At 37.5% G+C, this 23,261-nt stretch overlaps 1 protein-coding gene across 1 annotated transcript; it reads right to left on the bottom strand.

Moving 5' to 3' along the window:
• Nucleotides 1-1,625: 1,625 nt before the first annotated feature.
• On the bottom strand, nucleotides 1,626-20,246 carry zgc:165507 (uncharacterized protein LOC561188 homolog). Its single transcript, XM_033990254.2, has 5 exons — nucleotides 19,811-20,246; nucleotides 10,463-10,707; nucleotides 6,771-6,914; nucleotides 5,542-6,336; nucleotides 1,626-5,453 (listed from the first exon to the last, which is right to left on the bottom strand). The coding sequence occupies exons 2-5, from the start codon at nucleotides 10,677-10,679 to the stop codon at nucleotides 5,176-5,178; spliced, it is 1,434 nt and encodes a 477-aa protein (XP_033846145.1). The 5' UTR covers nucleotides 10,680-10,707; nucleotides 19,811-20,246; the 3' UTR covers nucleotides 1,626-5,175.
• Nucleotides 20,247-23,261: the final 3,015 nt, after the last annotated feature.

Genomic DNA, 23,261 nt, shown 5'->3' with positions numbered 1-23,261 from the left:
ACATAGTGAATAGTATGGAATCAGTTTATAAGAATGTACATCATAGGCATAACTATTTACCTTTTGGCAACAGGATTTTTTTTTTTTATTTTAATTTTTTTTTGAAAAGGTGGACCATACACATTTGTCCTCTTAAAGATCTGATCTGACGAATAGCGAGAGATGTTTTGCTCATATGGGCCCACATAATCATGATGCGCACATAAGGGAAGACAAATATATGACTGACTCAATTTCTACACAATCAAAATCAGATAGAACCCTATAATTCAAAGGGGACAGTATGTTGGTCTGATGGACACAAGCAATGATATCTAGATTAGGTCATTATATTATTTTATTGCAATCAGGGTGTGAGGTAAGTGTAGGCAGACAGTCTCACATAAATATAGACAAAAAGTTGTCAGTTCAACTCCATCTTGTGCAAGAGGGCATACTACTGCTGCATATGGTGATTCCACATTTCTCCAGTTGCAGGGAGCTTGACCTTAACCTCTCTTCGTCTTCCATATTGTGTAGCATCTTGTTTATTCTGTATTCTTATGTGAATTGTTAACGTTAATGTTTTGTGTTTATCTTTTCTTTGTGCTTTCTATTTGTGGTCTAATCAGCAGAAATCTGTACATTTGTATTCAGTTTGCTGTTGTTATATACACAGCTGAAACAAACAAAACGCAGATGAAAGTGTCCACCCATATGGAGCCAATACAAGGAAAAACACTATGCTTTTGTGTTGACAAGCATCTCAGAGTACGGGTCCATATGGTATCAAGAATAATTATGAGACTGCTGATGACTGAAAAATATTACAATTATAGCGTTTAATCATTGGCATAAAAGACCTGTTTAGATGACAGTATAAGGGGTCAAAGTATAATATTCCTCTGTTTTCCTCCATCAAGTAAGACCAACTAAAACAAGTTGTCCCAGCAGAAATAATAAATAGGCTACACATATGGACACACAGCAGTGTTTTATATTTTTCTCATTAATACTGTGCAGTTTGAACCCAAAATTGTGTGATCAGGTACTGCAATGTATTCCTTTGATTTTAGAAAAGTAACTGTATTCTGAATACCACCAAATGAAAGAGTAACTGTTCAGGAATATAGTTACGCAGAATATGTATTCTGAACACATATTTTTGGTACATGTATTCAGTAACCTCCCAACACTGCAAATACCACCACATAATATACAAAAAGGCAATAAAGAGGTAAGTATGATGGTATCTGTGGAGTATTGTCTAATACCACCTCGTTTTATTTAATTATCGTTATTTATTTATTTATTTATTTATTTTTGATTGCACTAACAGGAAGGAACCATTGAATCTCAGAGACATATGTAGCAATGTATATCCTCAAAAATAAAAAAGTCTGCCTTGGCCCTCTCTCTCCTCTGCTCCTTCATGTCTTCGCTCCACTTCATCGCTCAAGAATGCAGATTTTTGTATAAGAAAAACATGTGGAAGCAGAACAATAACATCTGCATTTTTAAATTTTTTTTAATTTACACATTTCTGATTTCTGGCTGTCATTAGTAACTGATTATATATGTTATATTATTGTATCACCTTGACCTTTGCCTCCTAAAAAAATGTGTGTAGTTATTAATAAACATGAGATGTTTCCAATATATCATTTATTAAGCTACAGTGAAAGGTGATAACGTGTATTATAGAGCCACAAATACAGTGATACAAATGAGGTATAGTCCTTTGCTCTGTTAGTTGCAGAGGTAGTGATAAACATAATAAAGACACAAAAGTCAGTTCATTTCTTCCTCAATTTAGAAGCACAAAAAAAAAAAAAAAATCAAACAAACCCTTAAGAGTGTCAGAAACAGTTTTGCCATTATGGGCAGTGTTGAACATAGAATTACATGCAACAATTCATTAACATATATGTACATATTGTTAGGACTATAGAGCACAGTAAGGCACGGTTAGCTTGTTAGTGACAGTCCTTGAACCTCCTATTAGTTACATTTACACAACATGTGAAGTAATGTAAATTAGTTCAGGATGAGACATTTCATTTCACAAATTGAAGTATGATCATGTTGAACTGCAGGCAGAATCCCAGCATAAAAACAGAACACAACCAGTCAGTCCTTTTCAATTTTACAAAAAAGATTATATTGACTTAACTTCAATCTGTAGTCAGTTTAATAAGAAAACAAGACTTTTTGCTAAGTGCTCCCAAAGACAAATTCTATCACCAAGAAAGATTCAAGTTTCATTACATTGAACCCGTAGCAAAAAAAATATACATGCACTATAGGCCTATTTTATACATTCTGCATATCACCACCTATATCTATATACAAAATAAACCTCATCCAGCTTTAAATTTGTTTAATAGTTTGAATTTGCAAAAAAAATAGTACAATATGCCATATGTACAACTTAACCAATACACAAAAAAATTATTTCTAGTTCATTATCCTCATACCAGGATACAATGCAAAAACCTGACAAGGCTATAGGTGCATTTCAACTCATTTAGACAATTGTCCAGAATGCATTAGTATATCTATACAATTCTACAATTCTATATTATTCTTGTTATTTTGTTTGTTCTTGGCATGAACAAATTCAAAATGATCAGTTATTTAGGTTACAATTTGTTTAAATAGAAAATGACAAATAATGATTTACCTGACAAAGAGATGCATTACAAAATTCTAATTCTAAATAGATATATTAGTGTTGGTAGTCTTTTCTGGAGCCAGTAGAGGGCAGTGTTATTGTGGTACAGAGTGATTGTACAGCAGTATATGACCCTCATTTACAGTGAATTAGTGAAAGTACTTCACATTCGTGTCAGTGCAGGACTTTTGCAGCACACTGTAAAATAGTCAAAACATATGAAAGGCTGGTAACCACTTGGTGCAAAATATTATAATTCTAGAGCATTTTAAAGCAAACATTCTAGTATTTTGGCTTGTCTAAACAGCAGGACAATATGAAGCATCTGCCACACAGGAGGACATTTGCTGAATACAATACATGTTCACATATTGAAATGAGAAAAGAATACAACAGCATTGTTCACGATTGCTTTGGAAATGACATTAGGTATTAAAATGAGATTGGCTTTGTGAATACATCTGTCACATGGTGTTTTTGGTCACTGTGTTGGCTTTTAACCAAAGCTTTGGGTTTTGAGACAGAAATGTGTGATTGCACTTTTACCACTGTGATGGAAATAAATCTGACATTTACATAATATTCATTCAGGGCATCACATGTGACTGAAACCCGTCCTTTGTATATGCCTTAGGACTAGCAGGTAGACAACACGGTTCATTTGGGCAGTACACAGGATGCAGTGGTAAGAAGGTATGAACTACTCTAAGCATACGAGCTTTGGGGTAACAAATAAAGTGATATGTTTACCAACTCCACTACTTAAAAAACTGTTTCTTTTTGCAGTGTCAGACAGAGGAAGCCAAAATGCAAATTACAATGAATTTTAATGATAAAGCAACAAAGTGATTTGCAGTTCACACATAGAGTTGTATATAACCATCACTCCCACTCACTGCAGGGCTCTCTGAAGACAGAGCTTTACATTTAAGGCAATGAGTCACAGAAAAGACTGGTGCAGTAGTGGTTCCCTGCACATGTGTGTCAACAATAAGGGAATATATTGCTTGTGGGCTCTGTTGGCAGAACAAAAAACACTATTACATAGATGGTTTTGGTCATTTACACCTTATTAAGGCCCATAGAGGAAATTACATTCAACTATAATTCGATTCATTGAGTTGCAGCAGTTTTATAAGATGTATAGTTTGAAATGTATGGCCATAATTTCTGGAAAGTGCAGGATACATGAGTGCAAAATGAAACATCACAGAAAGCATTCATGATTAATATTATTACATTTTCCATGTTACTCTGCGTTATAGGGCTCCTGAGGGCGGCGTAATATTCAAGCACCAGGATTTTGGAAACATATGTTCCTCATTTGTACAGGTGGGAATTTTAACCAACCCAACTGCCATATTAAACACAGAGCAATTACGGTGTTTTCGCTCTTGCCTGACACCTTACATCAGATGGTTCACCCATTTTCAGTGCGGAGGGACGGCTAACGCTGCAAATATAACATGATCACCAAGTCATTAGAAGTCTGTTTCTCCAGCAGGACTGTGCAACAAGGGAAATTTCTAGTTTGAGCAGCTGCCAGCATTGAATTACTTTGCAGTTTCTCGTTTGTTCTTTAGTCTAATTACATAAACTTGAGCTCTATTAGGCATACCACGGAGCTTCTCATTTCTCCACAACTTTGTTAGAACTGGGCAGACATGTTTACGACTATGCCATCTGATTGGATATTCTTTCATAAACCCCTTATGAATGCACAGTGCATTTTCTTTTCTATAATCACAGCAATGCGAATAGAGGGTGATCCAACAAACCATTTGCTGTTACTTAAGCATAAGCTAGTGCAGTGCTTCCAACCCATTTTGTCTAGCAAAAGGTTAGATTGCAAACATGAATACATGTATGCATTAGATTATCTATTACTAAGCACCTAGGAGTACTTGTATATTGAAGAATTTGCAATGAGCAAAATCCATCGTCAATTGCCTGGCCCATTTGTCCGGATGCATTGTTATATTTAACAAAAGAATGGTTGTCTGTGAAAAGATTATACTGTTTCTGATTAATATCAGCTCAAACACAGTGAGAATCTTAACTACTGCACAAGGTAGACAATACCTTTTTGCAGTGCAGTTGCATGCAATTTCTACAGTTTGTGAACTGTAATGATGGATAGGATGCTTTTTTTAATAGGTGTTGAGTTGTGCCCTTTGTACTGAAACACCTATCACCACCATATCCTGATTGTAAATGCAGCTTAATGTTTGTTTAGTTTATGGCAGAAATAATCTGATATGAAGATACTGTGTTAAGAACAAAATGTAGTTAGTAGTGCTAACATTCTTCACAACTCTTAAAACACTTTTCACCTTGATCAATGTTTCTAGTACATTTCACACAAATAAAACATGCTTAAGCTGTCCATTAACACCGCTGTTTGGCAGTTTAACCCAAGTTTAGAGGGAGAATAATGGTGCCAGGTGAGACCGCACGCATAACCTTGACTCAGAGCTGATTTTGATGCCATAGCTTCCAACATGACAGTGGGGGGATTGGCTTTAAATGTTTGTTTCCCGCTGCATAGGCTCCTCCTCCTTTTGCTCATCTGGCTCCTGTGACGGCTGCTGTGCTTCACCATCAACTTCTTTTTTATCCAGGGCTCTGTCCGGATCCTCGGTCTCAGTCCGTTTGTACATCTCAGCCTGCTTACGCTCATGGTCCAACAGTCTGTAGTTTATGAAGTTTCCAATGAAAAGCCAAATACTTGCTACAATGACAACACTTCCACAGCAGAAATACATGTATTTGTAGTTTTTGGTGATGTCAACCAGTTTACCTGTAGAGCATAAATAACAGAATATATTTTAATGTCATACTTTCAAATATGTGTATCATTGCAAAATGAGAAGCTTGCTGAACAGTACCTGCCAGAGGTGGCCCAATCAGGACAGGGCAGCACTCCACTATGGTGGTGAGTCCCACTGCACTGGAGAATCTTGGAGCTCCAACCAGATCCATGAGCGTCTCGAACAACACTGAGCTGACCATTCCAAAGGCAAAGCCAAAGAATATAGAATAAATGACTAAACCTGTGTAGTCATCTGCAAGTGGACACAGGATATGGCAAACTCCATTATATAGTACAGCAAAGCTGAAAAAGTATTGGATTTTGGGTCGGATCCATCGCGAGTTGGCAACCAGTCCCATGGATGGTCTGGCAAACATGTCGACAAAAGCCAGAATTGAGAGCAGGAAGGCAGCACTGTACTCATCCACACCCATGTCTTTAGCATATGCTGCGAGGAAGACAATAGGAGCAAAAAAGCCCAAGAACATGATACAGTTGCCGGATAGATAAATTAGAAAGCCCCGATGTTTGAACAGGGATAAGTCTAGATATTTGTTGATAATTTGCCAGGCTGTGCGCTTCTCTGTGGTGGTGATGGCAGCTCCTTCCTCTTTTTTGGCTTTACCCGGTGGGGGTCCCAGAGGTCTCATAAGAGAGCCAGCCACACAGCAGTTCAGCAGCAGCCCGCCTAAGATCAGGAAACTGCCTCTCCAGCCGAATCTGTTAAAGAGGAACTGGTTGAGTGGAGCCAGTGTACTGAGGAAAACAGGACTGCCAGCCATGGCCAGGCCATTAGCAATGGGCCGCTTCTTATAGAAGTATTTCCCAATCATCGTCAGTGCTGGCTGCAGATTAAACGCCAAACCAAGTCCTGCAACACATCAGAGGTACATTAGACAGTTCTATAACACATATGTATTGTGCCTTTTGTGAACATCAGTGTGATATTTAATCTTATGTTATTTTGCATGGGGTGGGACGAGACACAATTTTCAGAGAACCATATAAGCCATGAGATTAGGTCCATGAGAAGGAGAGGAGAAGAAAATGACATTTTGACCTAATTTATAATAAATACTTTTTTTTTTTTTTTTTTTTTTTTTTTTTTTTTTAACAATTTTTTGGCCTCACATAAAAAGAAAACTCTCAGTATATGGACATCATTTTGGATGACATACAATTTTATTTATTTTGTTTACATGCATTTTTAATTGTCAGACACACCCCATAGGAAGAGCTTTGCTTTAAATGTTACATAAGAACATGAGTCTCCAATTAGCCCCTTATTGGATTATGTGGACTTACCACCAATAACACCAATGCACAGGTAGAGCTGAACAACACTGGTGCAGAAGGAGGCTGAAATCATTCCAACAGCACACAGACAGCCTCCCATCATGACTATAGGTCGACAGCCGTATGTGTTGACCAGGATACTGCTGATAGGACCTAGAAAAAGCAGACACATCAAATCAGTGTATGTAATGTACGTTTGTTTACAACAGACTAGCGTGTGGGCCATAATGATTTAATGGGGTTAGAGCTACAGCCATGGGAGTCTATAGCTTCTATTAATAGTTCCATCTGCAGCGTCTCAATAATTAAACACAACACAGCCATAGTCCTGTGCCACTTCTGTTTAAAAGGCAAGTTAGTGACAGTGTACACAGAATTACATCAAAAAGTTAATGTCGAGTTTACTGTCAACAACCATTAATTTATGAATAAAATATGAGCTCAACTCTTATGCAGCAAGGGAAAGCTTGCATTTGTATCGTGTTTTTGCTGATGTGTTATCCATTTTAATTAAGAATTGTATTTATTCCCCTCAAAGCTTATTTTAATGACAACAATGTCTTTGGTGCAAATTGCTGTTGTGTCCTTAGGCAAGACACTTTGCCACATTGCCTAGAATGAACGTGAAAGATGAAAGATGCTATATAAATCCAATGCATTTATTACAAAAAGTAGAATTCAGCCAAATAAAATGTGTTGAAATTCGGTCACTTTAATATTATTTATATTTTTTGTTTAAAAGTTATCCTGAGGTCAATGGCAAATATTTAGAAGTTTGTGACAAGTGAATGCAGTAATAAAAAGTATGACAAAAAATGTAATGAGAAGTTACGCAGCTTAATTTTCAGGGCATTAATATCTTGACGACCTTCAGGAAACTTACAATACTGGCAATACCATGCCAGTATTACGATCCAGAGTCTCAGGGGCACAGTGTGATCAAGTGTCCATGATGAGCAGCCCCACAGCAGCCATATTAGCTCCACTGAACAGGGCTTATCATCTCCAGGCCAGATACAGCACGGACTTCATTACACAGTACAAAACTCTCACTAAATATATCTACCTCTGTCCTAAATGAGAATGACGCATTAAGTTATGGGTTTTCAGCTATAATATATATAACTAATGTGAGCTGCATTTGTGAAGTTGGTCCAGCGACGTGTGAAAGCTGTGAAATTATTATTAATGTTTAAAAATATATATACATAATTGCATCTTGACAATGGGATCTCGCTATAAACATGTATATTTATGGATTAAATGCAGATGTATATTGGTTATGGTTTGTAGCAATTGAAGTAATCATTGCTGTGCTTTTTTATACAAGTGAAATTATACAGCTTGTTTATAATTTTGGCCTACATTTCCAGCCATCTTTTTTATTATCTTAATGCCCATCACTGAAATTCTGATAATCGGTGGTGAGCTACAATGAATTACAATGTGGGGGCTCAAAATGCTGAAGTATGAAGTTAGTACTAAACTGCACATTACAAAAAATAAATAAAAATAAAAAATAAATTATTATTATTATTATTATTATTAATAATAATAATAATAATAATAATAATAATAATAATAATAATAATAATAATAATAATAATAATAATAATAATAATAATAATAATATGTACTTATAAAGAATACATTTGCTACTGTAATTTGTCATCAGTGGTTTCTGTAAGGACATTACCCTGAGTCGACCACAGGGAGTAAGAACCATGTAAAACAGTGGTTAGTCTGAGTGGTAGAACACAATGCAGCTGTTTAATGAATAGCTGATGATGTGTGCGATCAATATGAATGAATGAGTAACAGGAGCCTCATAACCACATGTAATAACACTGTACAGCTGTTATTGCATCATGTCAAAGAACCACACACTAAAGTCATCAATGGTTCCTAGAAAAGTAGTAGTACTGTATGGCTTTGTTAAATTTAGAATATTTTGTGCTCAGGAATGTATTTGAATTATTATTATGTACTGTCAGTCCACTATTACTACTACTACCACCAGTATGCTTTAACAGTGCAGTTTTATTTTTTCCAATTAGGTGAATATTGAAAGGCATCTAAATAATAAAAGGCAATAGAGATAAGATTTTTCTTTTCTTTTCAAGGTCAAATCTCAAACCATTAGTGGCCTTTAGTGCTAATATTGGTTTTGTTTTATTGGCACATGTGTAGAATCTAGTAGAATAATGTAGATTGTAAAGAAAATAAATTCACACCAATAAAATAGACAAACATTCCCTCATTAAATGTCCCGAAAGAAGATTTTACAACTGCTTTATCCAACACAGTTTTACAGATGGTGAGAGATGTGCAGTGAATTAGAGCCCTGGCAGATGGTGGGGACGGAGCTGCTGGTCTGCAGCCAAAGCTGTGCAACCACAATACAACCAGGCTGACCTCAGTGGACCATATTCAGAGGGAAACACCAACATCTGGGCCACTGTGTCACTCTGTTATTATAGAAAGTTGGCCTCCGTGAGAGTGAAGACAGCTGTATTGTTTTATTTTTTAAAAATGACACAAACCCCACAGGACCTAAAAACTAAAAAACACCGACAACAATCTGTCTTGTAATCCCTCACGGTTTTAGTGATAGTTCAGTGGTCATCTGGACACAAACATGATTATAATATACTATCTAAGTTGTGAACAAGTGACTTCATGATTGAAAGCAGAGTGAATTGTGTATGTTGAAAAACATAATATAGTAATCAGAAGTGTCAAGGAAAGGAGACAAAGATTATATTTATTTTTAGCCATTCATTTTGTAGGATATATAAAATAATCAGTTAATTTGGTACCCAAGTTCTTTCCTATCAGTCTTAAATGATTTATCACTGGCTAGTTTCTCCTGACTATCGTTGATGATGGGTGCTGCACTCCAGTCACATACTAAGTAAATTGCAAGTTTAGATATCTGTAGTGGATGACTAAGGTCGTTTTCACACGTACTAGATTTGGTTCTGTTTAATTCTCTTTTAGGTCAGCGTTGTTCACATACACAGTGCATCATTCACCCCAAACACATACCATACCATGAACCACATAAGAGTCCATCAGCTGATTGCTGAACTTATTTCTTTGACAACGAGCTTCAAGTGAACAGAGGCCTGTGAATATGCATGCACACGCTCATTTCCCCATTATGCGGTGGTCTTTTCTTTCATTTGTGGCTAAATAAACCAAACTGTACACACTGGTGGCGGAGGAGAAAAAGCTTTTGGAATGACATACACACAGACTGTCGCTGGTATTAAGTTGATCCAATTTGCCTCGTCAGATGAATGCATCCAACAGCTGGTCTGCAGCACTCATTCATTTTTACCCAATTCCAAGCACTTTTATAGTCATCCCTTGTCGACCACCTTCACACCACTCTTGCCTCATTCCAAAGTGTGAGTGAAGCCATTCTGAGACCTGCTGTTTAAAACAGTCTTGGACCAGCCGTTTACTGCAGCCCAGAGTGAGACTGTTAGGTTCACACCAGCCTAAGCGCCCCGCTCTCAGACCAAATGCTTTTACGCCAAACTACCTAGTGGCAGTGTGAAAACGACTTAAGTCTACATCACCACATGCACTATGAATAGTGGCAATGCAAATGACAAATTTCTTGGATCTTTTTGATCTACTGCATTCTCAAATTTATGCACACAGTGTTTATGAAAAAGTGAAATAATCTTTACCTGCAGCGTACATGACAGCCAGCATGATAGAGGAGATCCATGCAATCTGGCTGTAGGAGGCATCGAAGATGATCTGGATGTCTTTGAAGAAGACTGTGATGGCTTTGGGGAATGCATAGGAGAAGCCGATAGAGATGAAGGATCCCAGGACCACAGCCCAACCCCAGCCGCCGTCAGGAGGGGGCACAACTGAGGGTCCTGTGGTGGGGGGCGGCATGGTGGTCCTCCTCAGCCTTTAGTCAGACCTAGAATGACAAATACACTGATGTTGGGAAGGCTGCACTGGTCCAGAGTCAACTGTGGCTTTTACACACCTAAATGATCAATTTGAACAATTTTAAGTCACCATGGACTCGTTTGAACCAGCTTTTTTTCACGATAACAATGATGGAAGTCAGCCTTCAGTATCCGTTCTCACTCGTGAACGGTAAGCCACTGCACCCTTTCACATCATGTTCCTCAGGAGATTGTATTGTATAATGTAGTAAAGGTACCAAAGGCACACCACTCAATAGTATATAGAAACAATGTAACAGAGACAGGAATATCCTGCAATAAAAACAAGACATAAAGTTGGTAGTTATATGAGACACTTTCACAAAACCACAATGAGGAAAATGTTCACCTATAGTGTGCTGCTATAATCCCCTAGTGACAATTTGATCACTTCATATTGCACTGTACTCATTTATTGATTAGCCTCATTTTGTCATTATGAGTTTACCTTGGGGACTATATAGAAAGACAATGTGCTCCTGGGTAAAGTGAAATAAATAGGTCATATCATTGATGGTACACTGGTCTGTACACAGAGGAAGGATTATAACTGAGGCAATTAATTTGCCCTCCAAACATTCATCTGAAAATAAAGGACAAATATAATCAGAAAGGTTACGCAAACTATTTGATTGTACATTACTTAGCATAAATAATAAAACAAGGCACCACCTAATCAAAAATACATTTTCACTCATGTACCAATATTGTTGGAACAACTCATGTTTATGACACAAGCCTTTTCTTGACTCACCTTGACCCCACCCTCCCCCCAGCCTTGAAGCGGTAATGGAAACTGCTTCACCTCATTCACTTTTGTGTACAAAGCAAACACACCCTGATGAGGAGTGTGATGGGTCTGCAGGCATTTTAATGGTGCAAGAAAGAAATGAGGACACATTACCGTAGACCAAACATTTAAATTGAGGCCAAACAGAAACCAAACTGCACATCAAGAATTACAGTGAGATTAATAATTCTTTAAAGTTCATATGAAGGGACCTCCTCCTCCTTGCCTCCATGCAGATGCAACTGCTTTATTCCAGTACAGTATTAAACCAAGAGACAAGCACGTGGCACCAACATTTTAAATTTCAGGTCAGATCTGTGGAGATACGAGTCCATTGCATGTTTTTTCCAAGATTTATAATGAATAATTCCAAACTTAAGCTGAAACTGAAATTAATGTGTTTAATGCAATAATGTAAAAATAAAGCCTCTAAAATTGCAGCGTACTTAAAATCTCTGTTTTGTTTTTTCGTAAATAAATGTATGCCATGAATGTCTACAAAAGAGGAAAGCCCTTCCATGTTTCTTTACTAATTCAGTGATATTTGCAAGCCTATAGTACCATCTCTATCAAATCTAACTATAATACTTAGAGACTTTGATTAGGAATACAGTTTCATATTATTTAAGACATACTGTACATCCTAAATAAAAGCTCCAAACACTAGCAGGGATGAAGAGGGCAGCGGGTCACTAGGGCATGGACCTGAGCCTAACAAACTTGAGTCCACTTTAATAAAGGATGCACTTCTTTTCTGGGTCATCTCTGTTAAGATCAGATTCCTCACAAACGGTCACACACACTAACCACATTACCAATTCAATAATTAACAAAGGCTTCTGTCTTGCTCCAACTTTAAGGCCTTTTCTTTTCTACAGTTGCCAGGACACTAAGGACATCACTAATATCACTGCAGCTGAATTCTTTATAATCCTTTTCTTTACCCCGTTTATTTCCACTTTAATAAGTTGCAGACCTTTTTCCAGGTTTCCATTTATTCCCTCTAATCCACACTAATACGATTATAAACTGCCAGCACTTGTAGATACCACTTCTGATTGATTGACAATGCACAAAGGAACACGCTACTTAATCAGCTTAAGTTGATGAGTTCAAGAGTAAAGCTAAGGGCAGTGCAGTCATAATAAGACTATAAAAATGGCTGAAATATTAGACAATGAAAACACAATGTGACTGGACTTCCACAATCACTTATAACTTTGTCTCTGAAATCGTGCTCTTCGTGTGTTCTTTAGGTCAATGGTGGAACACAAAGTAAAAGAAGTAAAGTGTTGTACTTAAGTAAAAACTATGTATCTGTACTTTACTTCAGTAGATTTTAAAGTGGATACTATTTACTTTTACTTTACTACATTTGAAAGAAGGTATCTGTACTTTAATAGGTTTACTTTAGCAGTTTTTTTCATGTGATACTTTTGCTTATTATTTTGCTGCGGTATGCGTCCTTTTACTTAAGTAACAAAATTGAATACTTCTTCCACCATTGCTTTAGACAAAAGTCATGGGGTTTTATAGATTGTCAACAATGTCCAGAATTCGATAATCAAACATTGTTGGAAATCTAATTTGACCATCAAGGAGGTAAAAGAAAAAGTGCTGAGTATTTGCAAGTGCAGTTAATAGCGCACCACAGATGAAGTTACAAAATAGGGGCTGAACTAGACACACAAATCTTTAGAGAAAGCTTTCATATTTATTTACACAAAATATATTAACTTCAGTATAGTTCAATGAGACCCAACTCTGAGTGGCAGCTTGACAGAGAGATTGTTGTGAGCTAGTGACCTGACCAATATTGCAATAATGCATCTTGCTGGATAATCCAAATGGACCATATTTCTGCAGTCTTGACATCTTCTAGCTCTAAAAGGGCCTGTACACTAGCAATAAATTATGAATGAGGAAGTAGTATAATGTACATTTAAGATGCTGAGTCAAATAAGCGAAACACTTTAGCAATAAAATCATATACCTTTTCCCAATGTGTAGGGGTAAACACAACAAAACAACCCAGTCAATAGGTAATTTGAACTTGAGTTATGAATGGTGAACAGGTGCATCAATGTTCTAAGGAAATCTGACCTCTGATGAACTCACTGCTACACCACCTAACCTCACCTCCACCCCCAGCTCTGCACAATGTCAAAGTTATGGCAACGCAAGATCAGCACTAAGGTTAACTCTAAGCAGCACCTCAACAAATGGTTTATTATTAACTCTTCAAGTGGTCACCTGACAAATGTATTTATCCAGAATCTAATCTCACTGTAACAATTTGCCCTTGTACAAGACCCTTACAAGTATGTAGAGTAAAAATGCAGTGGAAATATGGCTTATTTGGTGATAATTTAAGTGGAATAATGCTTGCTCAATTGCTGGGAAAGCACATAAAGTAAGAGGGGATACAAGATAGTCATTAGTTCTGTTATTGGTCTGTTATGCTTGCATCGTGAGGTCAACTCAAGCACTTTTTGTAGCTTCGGTTCAGTTAAGTCATGCACAAGACTGGGAATCATAGGTCATAGGATCTTGCACCAATCACATTCTCCACTAAAATACGTTTAGCTGGTGAGAATAAGCAGTGAAGTGGACCGGGTTATTTGTTTCTAGCTGCAGTTGAGCAATGTCTGCACCTCTTAGGGCATCATCATTCAAGAAAAAAGGCTACTTTTCATGTCTGACATTGTGCACAATATTTTATCTCCACTCCACCCCTCCAAACACGTCACCAAGGTCAATGACAAGAATATTTGACAGTGCCCCTTTGTTTGTCCATAAGCAGATTCTATGCCTGCATGAAGCACATACTTCATGTGCAGGTACAGCTGCAAACTACATTAGATGTCAGCCATACTTTCATGTAATGAAGTTAGCCATCAACTGAGCCCATGGACTGTCACAGCAAGGTCATTGGGACTTGATTGCTCTCTTTGTTTTCAGCAGCATTTTTCTTCCAGTTACCAGAAATGTTCTCAATATTTTAATATTTAGCCAGAGAGAGACTTCAGTTTTTAATATGAGAACAGGAAAAAACAAAACATAATCTTAAATACAAGACTGCAGACCTCCTCTCTGCTGTATTCATTTAAGACACGTTCATAATGTAGGGAGAGAAACCATCCCTTGTCAAATATTGTTGTAATGACATTGTTATATTGGTTGCATGGAACCTTGTTGATTTAAGATGATAACATCTAAAGTAAAATGAACATAATAACAAATACATTTACACTATACTGTTCCTGTAATATTGATTTATGTTGAAGAACAGTTAGATGACTCCACTGGTATTTTGTGCAAGTATGGGTCAGTGGACAGTACAAGATACAAGGAAATAGGACTGTGTTAGTCTTTGTCCTACTCTTCAAATATTTACTTAAGTGTGACTGAAGCTTATTACTCCGGCAAGAGGAAACGGAAATGAACCAAGACATCAGGCATGCTCATACAATCTGATATTACCATAAAGCAATGTTAGTGGTCTGCCATGACCATTAACTGTGCATTCAAATACACAATAAGAGGGATTCTGGTATCAGTGATTCATGGACTTCTTGCTGTGGGGTTTTCAGCAATCCCAGTATCAATACTTATGCATAATTCATATTTAAAGTTATTTCAATGATTACAATCTGAGTATTAGTTATTCAAGCTGTTCTATGTAGAAGGCTTTAGGCATTCTTCTCTTACACAATGGCAAAGATGGTTTGGTGTCCACAACAACATAGTCCTGGAACACAAGAAATACAAGTTGAAATCTGACCTGACCTGAAAACACACCTCACAGAAGGGCCAGTGTAAGGCCTCTACAAACACAAGAGATCTACTCTCACTACAATAACAGATCACCTCCATCGGAGTGGTTACACTCCACTTAAGGCAAAGAAGTGCCTCTAGTCCCTTAAATGGACAATAAGAGTATGGGGTCATTCAGTAGCATAAGCCTTATGTAATAGGTTGCTTTTCATAGGTCAATGCCACTTCATTCTCTTATATATGAAACCATTCACTCTACAGAGTAGTGGTTAAGTACAATTGAAACCAAAAGTTTATATACACTATATAAAAAGAAACATACACTTTTTTCTCATTGTCTCACATGAAATCAGACTAAACTTTTACTGTTTTAGGTCAGTTAGGATTACCAAAATTATTTCTATTTGCTAAATGCCAGAATAATGAGAGATAGATGTTAGATAATTTTTTCATTACTTTATCAAAGTCATTTTTGATTACTTTATCAAAGTCATTACTTTATCAAAGTCAGAAGTTTACATACAGTAAGATTACTACGTATTTAAACTATTTGGGAAAACCCAGATGATGATGTCATGTCTTTGGAAACTTCTGATTCTGAGGTTTATTGACAACAATGTTATTATACTATTAATTTATAAGAGACACAAGAACAAAAGCAAAAGACCTTGTGAAGATGCAGGCTGAAGCTGGTGAGAGTGTGTCATTATCCACAATGACATGAATACTGTATCGACATGGATTGAAAGGTCACTGCCAGGAAGTCATTACTCCAAAAAATAAAAATAAAAAATAAAAAAGGCAGATTACAGTTTGCAAGTGCACACAGGGAAAAATTGAACTGTTGGGCCATAAAGAGCATTGTTACATTTGGAGAAAAAAGGGGGAAGCCTTGGATGGAGGAATGGAGGAAGCTTGCAAGCCTGAGAACACCATCCCAACCGTGAAGTACGGAGGTGGCAGCATCATGTTGTGGGGCTGTTTTGCTGCAGGAGGGACTGGTGCATTTCACAAAATACATGGCATCATGAAGAAAGAACATTATGTGGAAACACTGAAGCAACATCTCAAGACATCAACCAGGAAGTTAATGTTTGAGCACAAATGGGTCTCTCTAATGGACAATGAACCAAAGTATTCTACCAGACTGGTTACAAAGTGGCTTAAGTATAACAAAGCCAATGTTTTGGAATGGCTATGATCTCAAGCAAGGCAGCCTACAAACTTGGTGCAGTTACACTAGTTCTGTCTGGAGGAATGGGCCAAAATTCCTGCCAACTATTACAACTATAAGCTTGTGGAAGGATATTCAAAACATTTGACCCAAGTCATAAAGTTTAAAGGCAATGGTACCATATACTAATGAAATGTATGTAAACTTCTGACTTTGGAGAAAGAAATGAAAAATTGTCTCAATATTTCTGGCATTTAGCAAATAGAAATTATTTTGGTAATCCTAATTACTGTATTTTCCGTATTTACCAGTATGGCAGCCACTTCTGCTTCATCTGCTTCTGGAGCAGGTGGAGTTGTTCAGAAGCAACACTGATGATGAAGAAATCAATGGATTTAGTGATTTGGAGTGAGATCAAGAGTAAACTTGTTAGCTTGTTTTTTATGCTTTAGTTATCAGATTAACTGTTACTATTTTACGTTAACACACCAGACATGTATTCAGTTTGCTGTCTATGCTTCATGTATGTGTTTACGTATGTGTTAGGTAACGGTTGATTATACATGTTACAGTTGACTTCTTTGACCAATAGATGGCGCTGGTGTGTTTGTAATACCTATGAGAAAATTTACTTGCCTTGTTTTATTTTATACTTTTCATATTTAATTTCCCCTTATTTATTTCCCATTCATTTATAAAACCATAAAGGTGATAATTTTTCATTTGGAACAATATTGTAAATGTTTAGTTAATCATAAGTCTAGTTAAAGGCCATGAAAACTACTTCCTGTTTTCCAGTTCAACTTTTTACACTAATGTGAAGTCTTACCCAACAGAGCACTATTTAAGAAACAACTGAAAAGTAAAATATAAAGTTTTCGGTTCACCGGTTTGTTTACTAACAGGCCAGAGTGGTATATATATTTTCCATGTGTTCATATGCAGTTTTGTGTGTTTATGTAATATGAGCCAGAGCTTATGTTATATTTTATGTGTTTGCTAGTTCTATGGTGTGAATTGTGATGAAGAAGTAAGACCACAATAAACATCAGTGAAAAGAACTCTTGTGTCTCAAGCCGGCATATGTTACATTAGTGTAACATATCTGATTAACTGTTAATATCTTACGTTAACATACCAGGCAGTTTGTTGTCTATGTGTTACGTTAGCGTGCTGTGCTGCTATTCAGCCTGTTGTTGTCTATTTTATTGTCATTAATATAACTTGCCTTTAAGGATAAAATGCCTGCTCTTGGTCTCGGATATTGTAAAATAAATTTCCCAAAAAATGTGACTTATAGTCCAGTGCGACTTATGTATATATGTGATTTGTCCTTAATGACATGTAATAAACTCTATCTGTTTTTTTCTTCATTATTACACATTTTTTTTGCTGGTGGGACGTAAAAAATACGGTAACCCAAAACAGGAAATGTTTTGTTTGATTTCATGTCAGACAGTGAGAAAAAAAATGTATGTGTTTTTTTATATGTGTATGTAAACTTCTGGTTTCAACTGTAAGTAACAAATATTACGATCTTAAATGACAGAGCAAAGGCAAAATGTTTGCATGGGATCCAGAATACACACTTCTTCAATACTTTATGAAGATGTGAGCCTGGTCACCAGTGAATCTCCCCATTTTCAAATGGGCGTGATTGGCAGGTGGGTTAGCCAATTGGGGACATGCATGGTCCATCTGTATCGGAGCAGATTCCTGCAGAATCAATGGGCGAAACTAATTCGAGATGAGATAAATTTGATTTTATTTGTAAATCATGGGTGACCAATGAGCTCTTGGGTCATTGAAAAAAAGTAATCTAATTGTGCAATCATGTTAGACCAGACCTGAAATGCAATGGAGGATGTGGGAATCAGACTGATACCAATCACTCTGCATTTACCATGCAAACAAAATGTTACATTTCTGCATTTTTGTGTTTAACTGTCCATTCAATATTTGTATGTAATAGCTTTGAACCTCAACAGTGATTTGCTGGCAAGTTTTAGCACATGTCGGAAGAATTACAAAAAAATGATCTGATTATCGACTGGCATTCCAGTCCCAATATCTTGGAAAAAATCAGTTAGTTAAGATAATTTATGCATGACAGTCACTACCGCTCAAGGACAAGCCTCAAATAATACAGGAAATACTCCCTGCTCCAAAAATCAAGCATACATATAATCGTCATCTGGAAAAAGATTTGATAAAATTTATTTTAAAAAGCCCCAAGACACCATTGCCAACAGACTCTTGAATAAAGCCATTTAAGGTATTATTTCTCATCAGAAGGAGCACGCATGGGAAGCAGCATGATACTAATGGATTGGGCCTGTTACTCCTCATTGTGTCAATCTGAAAGCAACAATCCTAGGCAGAAGTATTTTGTTAGTGAAGAATGTAAGCACAGATAGGTTTTCCTCAGATTTCCACTCTACAGTAAAGAGTGCAGTTATTTTTACACTGTGACATCAGCTGACCAGCACAGGGACTCCTCCAGGGGAAATGGCTACTGTGTCCTCTCTGAGCTGCACACTTTTGTCTGGGATAGAGGGCAAGCATTGTTTGGTTTCTTATCAAATCAAATCATGAGACAGAGGTAGCAGATAATCCAATTCACTTTATTATGTTAACAATGAAAGCAAAACTCAATAAAATGCTTAATTTATTCCTATTTAGCTCATATGGCTCCACATCAAGGTGCAACTGCCAAACGTGCTATATCTAAAACACTGATAATAAATGATAATAAATGATAATAAAGTAAGCTGTACATAGTTATAATAATGCAGCAAGAAAGCCCTATGCAACATAAATGAAGATAAGATGTGCACTGGACAATGTCACATCATGTCCATGTATTTACAGGTATTTTGCATAAGCTCTTTTACTTCATAACTTGAAAAACAATGTAGCTGCATAAATGCCCATAGAAAAACATCCACCGGTATTCCTTATAATAATACTGTTTATGATTTATCTCCATATATGATACGATATTTTAGTTGATTTCTCCTCCCAATAGGATGCTGCTCTGTAGTGCAGCCAGTCTGGATGCCAGGCCTGCTGTGCTGCTACCCGCTCTGACTCACTCTCCAAATCCCCCAAGGCTTATAATTTATTCATCGTGTCTTGGGCTGTCCGTTAGAAATTACGCATGACGTATCTAATAAAACAATTGTAGGGAGGCTCATTGGGATTCATTCAGGGACTAGAGCTGTTTATGTAGCCTCCATTCATTGCAATGCCTTGTCTCACTTTACATCCGATAGCCTACATACACCACGCTCTCCATCTAAACCCGCTGCCTGTGTGCGTACTAACTTACCTTCGGGGAATGGAGGCGCGCGTCCCGTTCCCTTTAGCGGGCTGAGGCAGTGACCTTGGAGCCGGGTAGACAGATGCCTCTGTCCGTGAATGGCCACGCGGATGTGTCCCGTTTAAATTTTCCGAGTTTGACGTGGAGCTCCGGATAGAAAGAGGGCGGCGCTGGCTGCTGCTGCTGCTGATGGAGATCACGGTCTATTTTCGACTCTCAGGGAGCGCACAGGATTGAGCCGGTCCCATCCACTGTCTGTCCCTAACCCGCTTAAGCCCTCGCTGCTGTAAACAATCCAAGGCTAGTGTGATGATGGTGTAAGCCAAAATGCAAAGGGTTATGCTTTCTTAAAGGTGCAGTGTAAAAGATGCACGTAACTCTTTAGGATTTTGGGCGTGTATTTGGAATTATTCCACGACTGTAAACCATTGCAAAGAGTTGAATTAGTTTTACGGTATGAAACGTGCAGGTGGTTGGAGCTCTCATCTCTCATCTGATTGGCCCGTTGGTGTAAAGGCATGGCCCTGTCTCTGATTGGTCTCATCTGATTGGTTGGATTAAGGAAAGTCAGGCTAGACTGAGTCTACCTAAATGGAAGCACCTAGTTGTAGGGAGAATATGAGGTAGATCTTTCAATTTTGTTGTCAGTCGTATAGTATTTATCTTAATTACCATAATGTTTTTATGAACATTACTATTTACTATAAACATGTTTTCACTTGGTTCTCAGATCTGTCATTTATAGCCTATAATGCCTTAAAATGATTACGCTTATGTCTAATGACAAGTCTGTCTAAATTCTTCTTCCATTCTATGTAGTGGGACTGAATATGGGTCACTGAAGGATTAGACTACAGTGATCGGTCAGTCAAAGATGAGTAAGATGCCAAAGCAGCAACAGTGACTCAAAAAATGGGTTTTGTCTGAAATCTTATTTACATGTATTTCTAAAAAGATGCACAGAGGAAGAAGCACAGCTCAAGATGTTTAAGGTATTTCCACAAGTAGGCAGTGATGTAGGATCTAGAATGAGTGATGTGACCTGCCAGAGAGAGAGAGAGAGAGAGAGAGAGAGAGAGAGAGAGAGAGAGAGAGAGAGAGAGAGAGAGAGAGAGAGAGAGAGAGGGTACTTTGGCTAATTGGAATCCTGACACTCCTGAGAAACAACCTTTTCCTCTCATATTAATCTGCCAGCCTGTGTTCCCGGGTGTAAGAAGAATTTGTATAGGGGCAATGATGCTATCCAAAACGTATATCTGTAAAATTATATTATTGTTACAATTTCTCAGTGATATGAAAACCAGTACATGACCCCTATGCTGTTTATACAAAAGACCCTGTCCATACCTGGGACAGAAAGAAAACCTTGAATCTCATATTATGTCAGCACAGAGCTCCTATAAACCAAACAGTAACTACAGACTGTCTCTCTGTGGAGGTCGGGCCAGGATTCACCAGAGGAGCCAAGAGAAATATGAGTTCTGTCTCACAGTTCAACCCATTGTTTTGGTTCAAGTCTTACCTTTCACTCAGAGCCTCTTTACAAAACTCTGACTGAACAGTGGACATTTCATAGAAGGAGGGTCGTCGAGCGACTCCAGGGGACATGTAAATACAAAGTGCATATCGAATGTAATAGTGTTCATGTTTCAAGCATGACATTTTAACTGACCCCACAATGGAAAGAAAGAGCACTGTGGCTACCCTGAAGTGAGATTATTTACCCAACCAGCAGAGGGCAGTGCTGACAATGAATTCTGTGTTAACATTAATGTATGTAAATCCTGTATACAATATATGCTGTCTTGGGTATTTTGATAAGTGCTTTAGAACATTTATTGATATATAAATTCCAGAGTCCAGTGTGGAGATTTTCTTTTCCTTACAAAATTTTTTCACTTTTTTATTTTTTTTTTTATTTTTTTATTATTTGTTTGAAAAGTGTATCATAAGACATATCATGGAGTTAATAGTTGACATTTTGTTCAGAGGCAGCAGCTCACTGTACTTGAAAAACTATGTAATTCTACAAACAAAACCGTGCTCTACAAAAAAGTAAAGTCAGTTGTTTTGTATTTTATTATTTGAAAGACTGAGTCAGGACATCCAGTTGCACGCTCCCTCTGCATTATTCACTGTGACTCCTTCAGTGACATCTAGAGGTCAGTGTGCACCAGCTACATGTCACCTATGATAGCTCTATCCAGAAGTGAAAGAAGTAGTCAAAATCAGGCAAGATTTAAAGGTCAGATCTGTGGAGAGGTGAACACGATCTCACAGTAAGAATGCATGCTTTTTTGTAATAAAAACAAATTAATAAATGCATGATAGATCAATTTAAAGCCATGCAGAACAATCTAATAGCAGTAAAAGCAATAACATTTCCGTGAAGACAAGCAGATTATAATGGACTTTTAATAATTCATAGTGCACCTTTAAACACCCTCAAAAAATTGTATGGGACAGAGCTAGCATTTCCTACACAATGTTTTACTAATATCGCATGTACAGTATAGTGAAATCTTTAACTGCCAACAACATTAGGACTGGAGCTGCCAATACTACAGCTACTTATGCCAGGACATAAACCAATACTACGCTACAACATTTGTCTTTGCCATCATTTTAATAGCTATAAAAAACAACATTGGCTTAGTGCTCAAATGACACGTGTATGTCTCCTCCTCATATACGCCTGTCTGCACCGTCAGCTCTCACTCCATAACATCTCCTGGGTGTTTGAGTTTACAGGCTGTGGTTGTGCTCTTGGACCCCGTGGGCCAAAGTGACTGATGGGACCACCACCGAAACCCCCTTCTGTCCACACCTCCCTGTTTACCTTTCCTGTCAGCCTGTTTCCAGCGGCCCAGTGAAGACCCAACTGTTGAGCAGACAGCAGCTGGGACAGCCCATCTTCACCTCCGCTGTCCCACTCAGAGCTCAGGGGGAGGAGGGACTGAGTGAGGAGATGTCTCGCAGCTGGATACAGAGAGGAATTATGGACTGAGTGTGTCAAGTGTGTTTATGGACTACAATAGGGGGATTAGATTATCATTGACCTCATGGTAAAAAAAAAGACAAAAACAGAAAAAAAAAAAAAAAAAAAAAATAGCCAATATAAAAGTAGCAAACAACTGTGGGCATACTCTGTTAGGTGAATGAATTTGTACATAAACGAAATAGCACTATAACAACAGTAGTAGTGAGCTCAATTAAGAACAACAACAACAAAATCCCATTTGTTTTACTGCAGCAATGCCTTTTATTGTACATTCATATAAACATGTTAATGCATCGTGGACATGCATCATGGACTGTACTGGTTCAAAGCAACGCAGGAGCAATTGTGGAAGAAAATGCAGAACTGCGCTAAATAACAATGCACATAAATGAAAAACTGTAATAAGATGACCCTGGAAAAAGTGGGGGGTGGGTAGAAGTAAAACTTAAATGTATTCAA

This window comes from Periophthalmus magnuspinnatus, chromosome 23, assembly GCF_009829125.3.
Source record: "Periophthalmus magnuspinnatus isolate fPerMag1 chromosome 23, fPerMag1.2.pri, whole genome shotgun sequence".
Classification (NCBI taxonomy): domain Eukaryota; kingdom Metazoa; phylum Chordata; class Actinopteri; order Gobiiformes; family Gobiidae; genus Periophthalmus; species Periophthalmus magnuspinnatus.
Note: the sequence above shows the minus strand (reverse complement) of the source record. Positions and strands in the feature narration are given on the sequence as shown.

What these genes read in the sequence shown, in the direction of transcription:
- zgc:165507 (XM_033990254.2), bottom strand. Translation starts at nt 10,679, where the DNA reads ATGCCGCCCCCCACCACAGGACCCTCAGTTGTGCCCCCTCCTGACGGC. An exon ending in GGCTGTCATGTACGCTGCAG is followed by an intron (nt 6,915 to 10,462) that starts GTAAAGATTATT and finishes TGCTTTTTCTAG; the next exon opens with GTCCTATCAGCAGTATCCTG. An exon ending in GTGCATTGGTGTTATTGGTG is followed by an intron (nt 6,337 to 6,770) that starts GTAAGTCCACAT and finishes GATGTGTTGCAG; the next exon opens with GACTTGGTTTGGCGTTTAAT.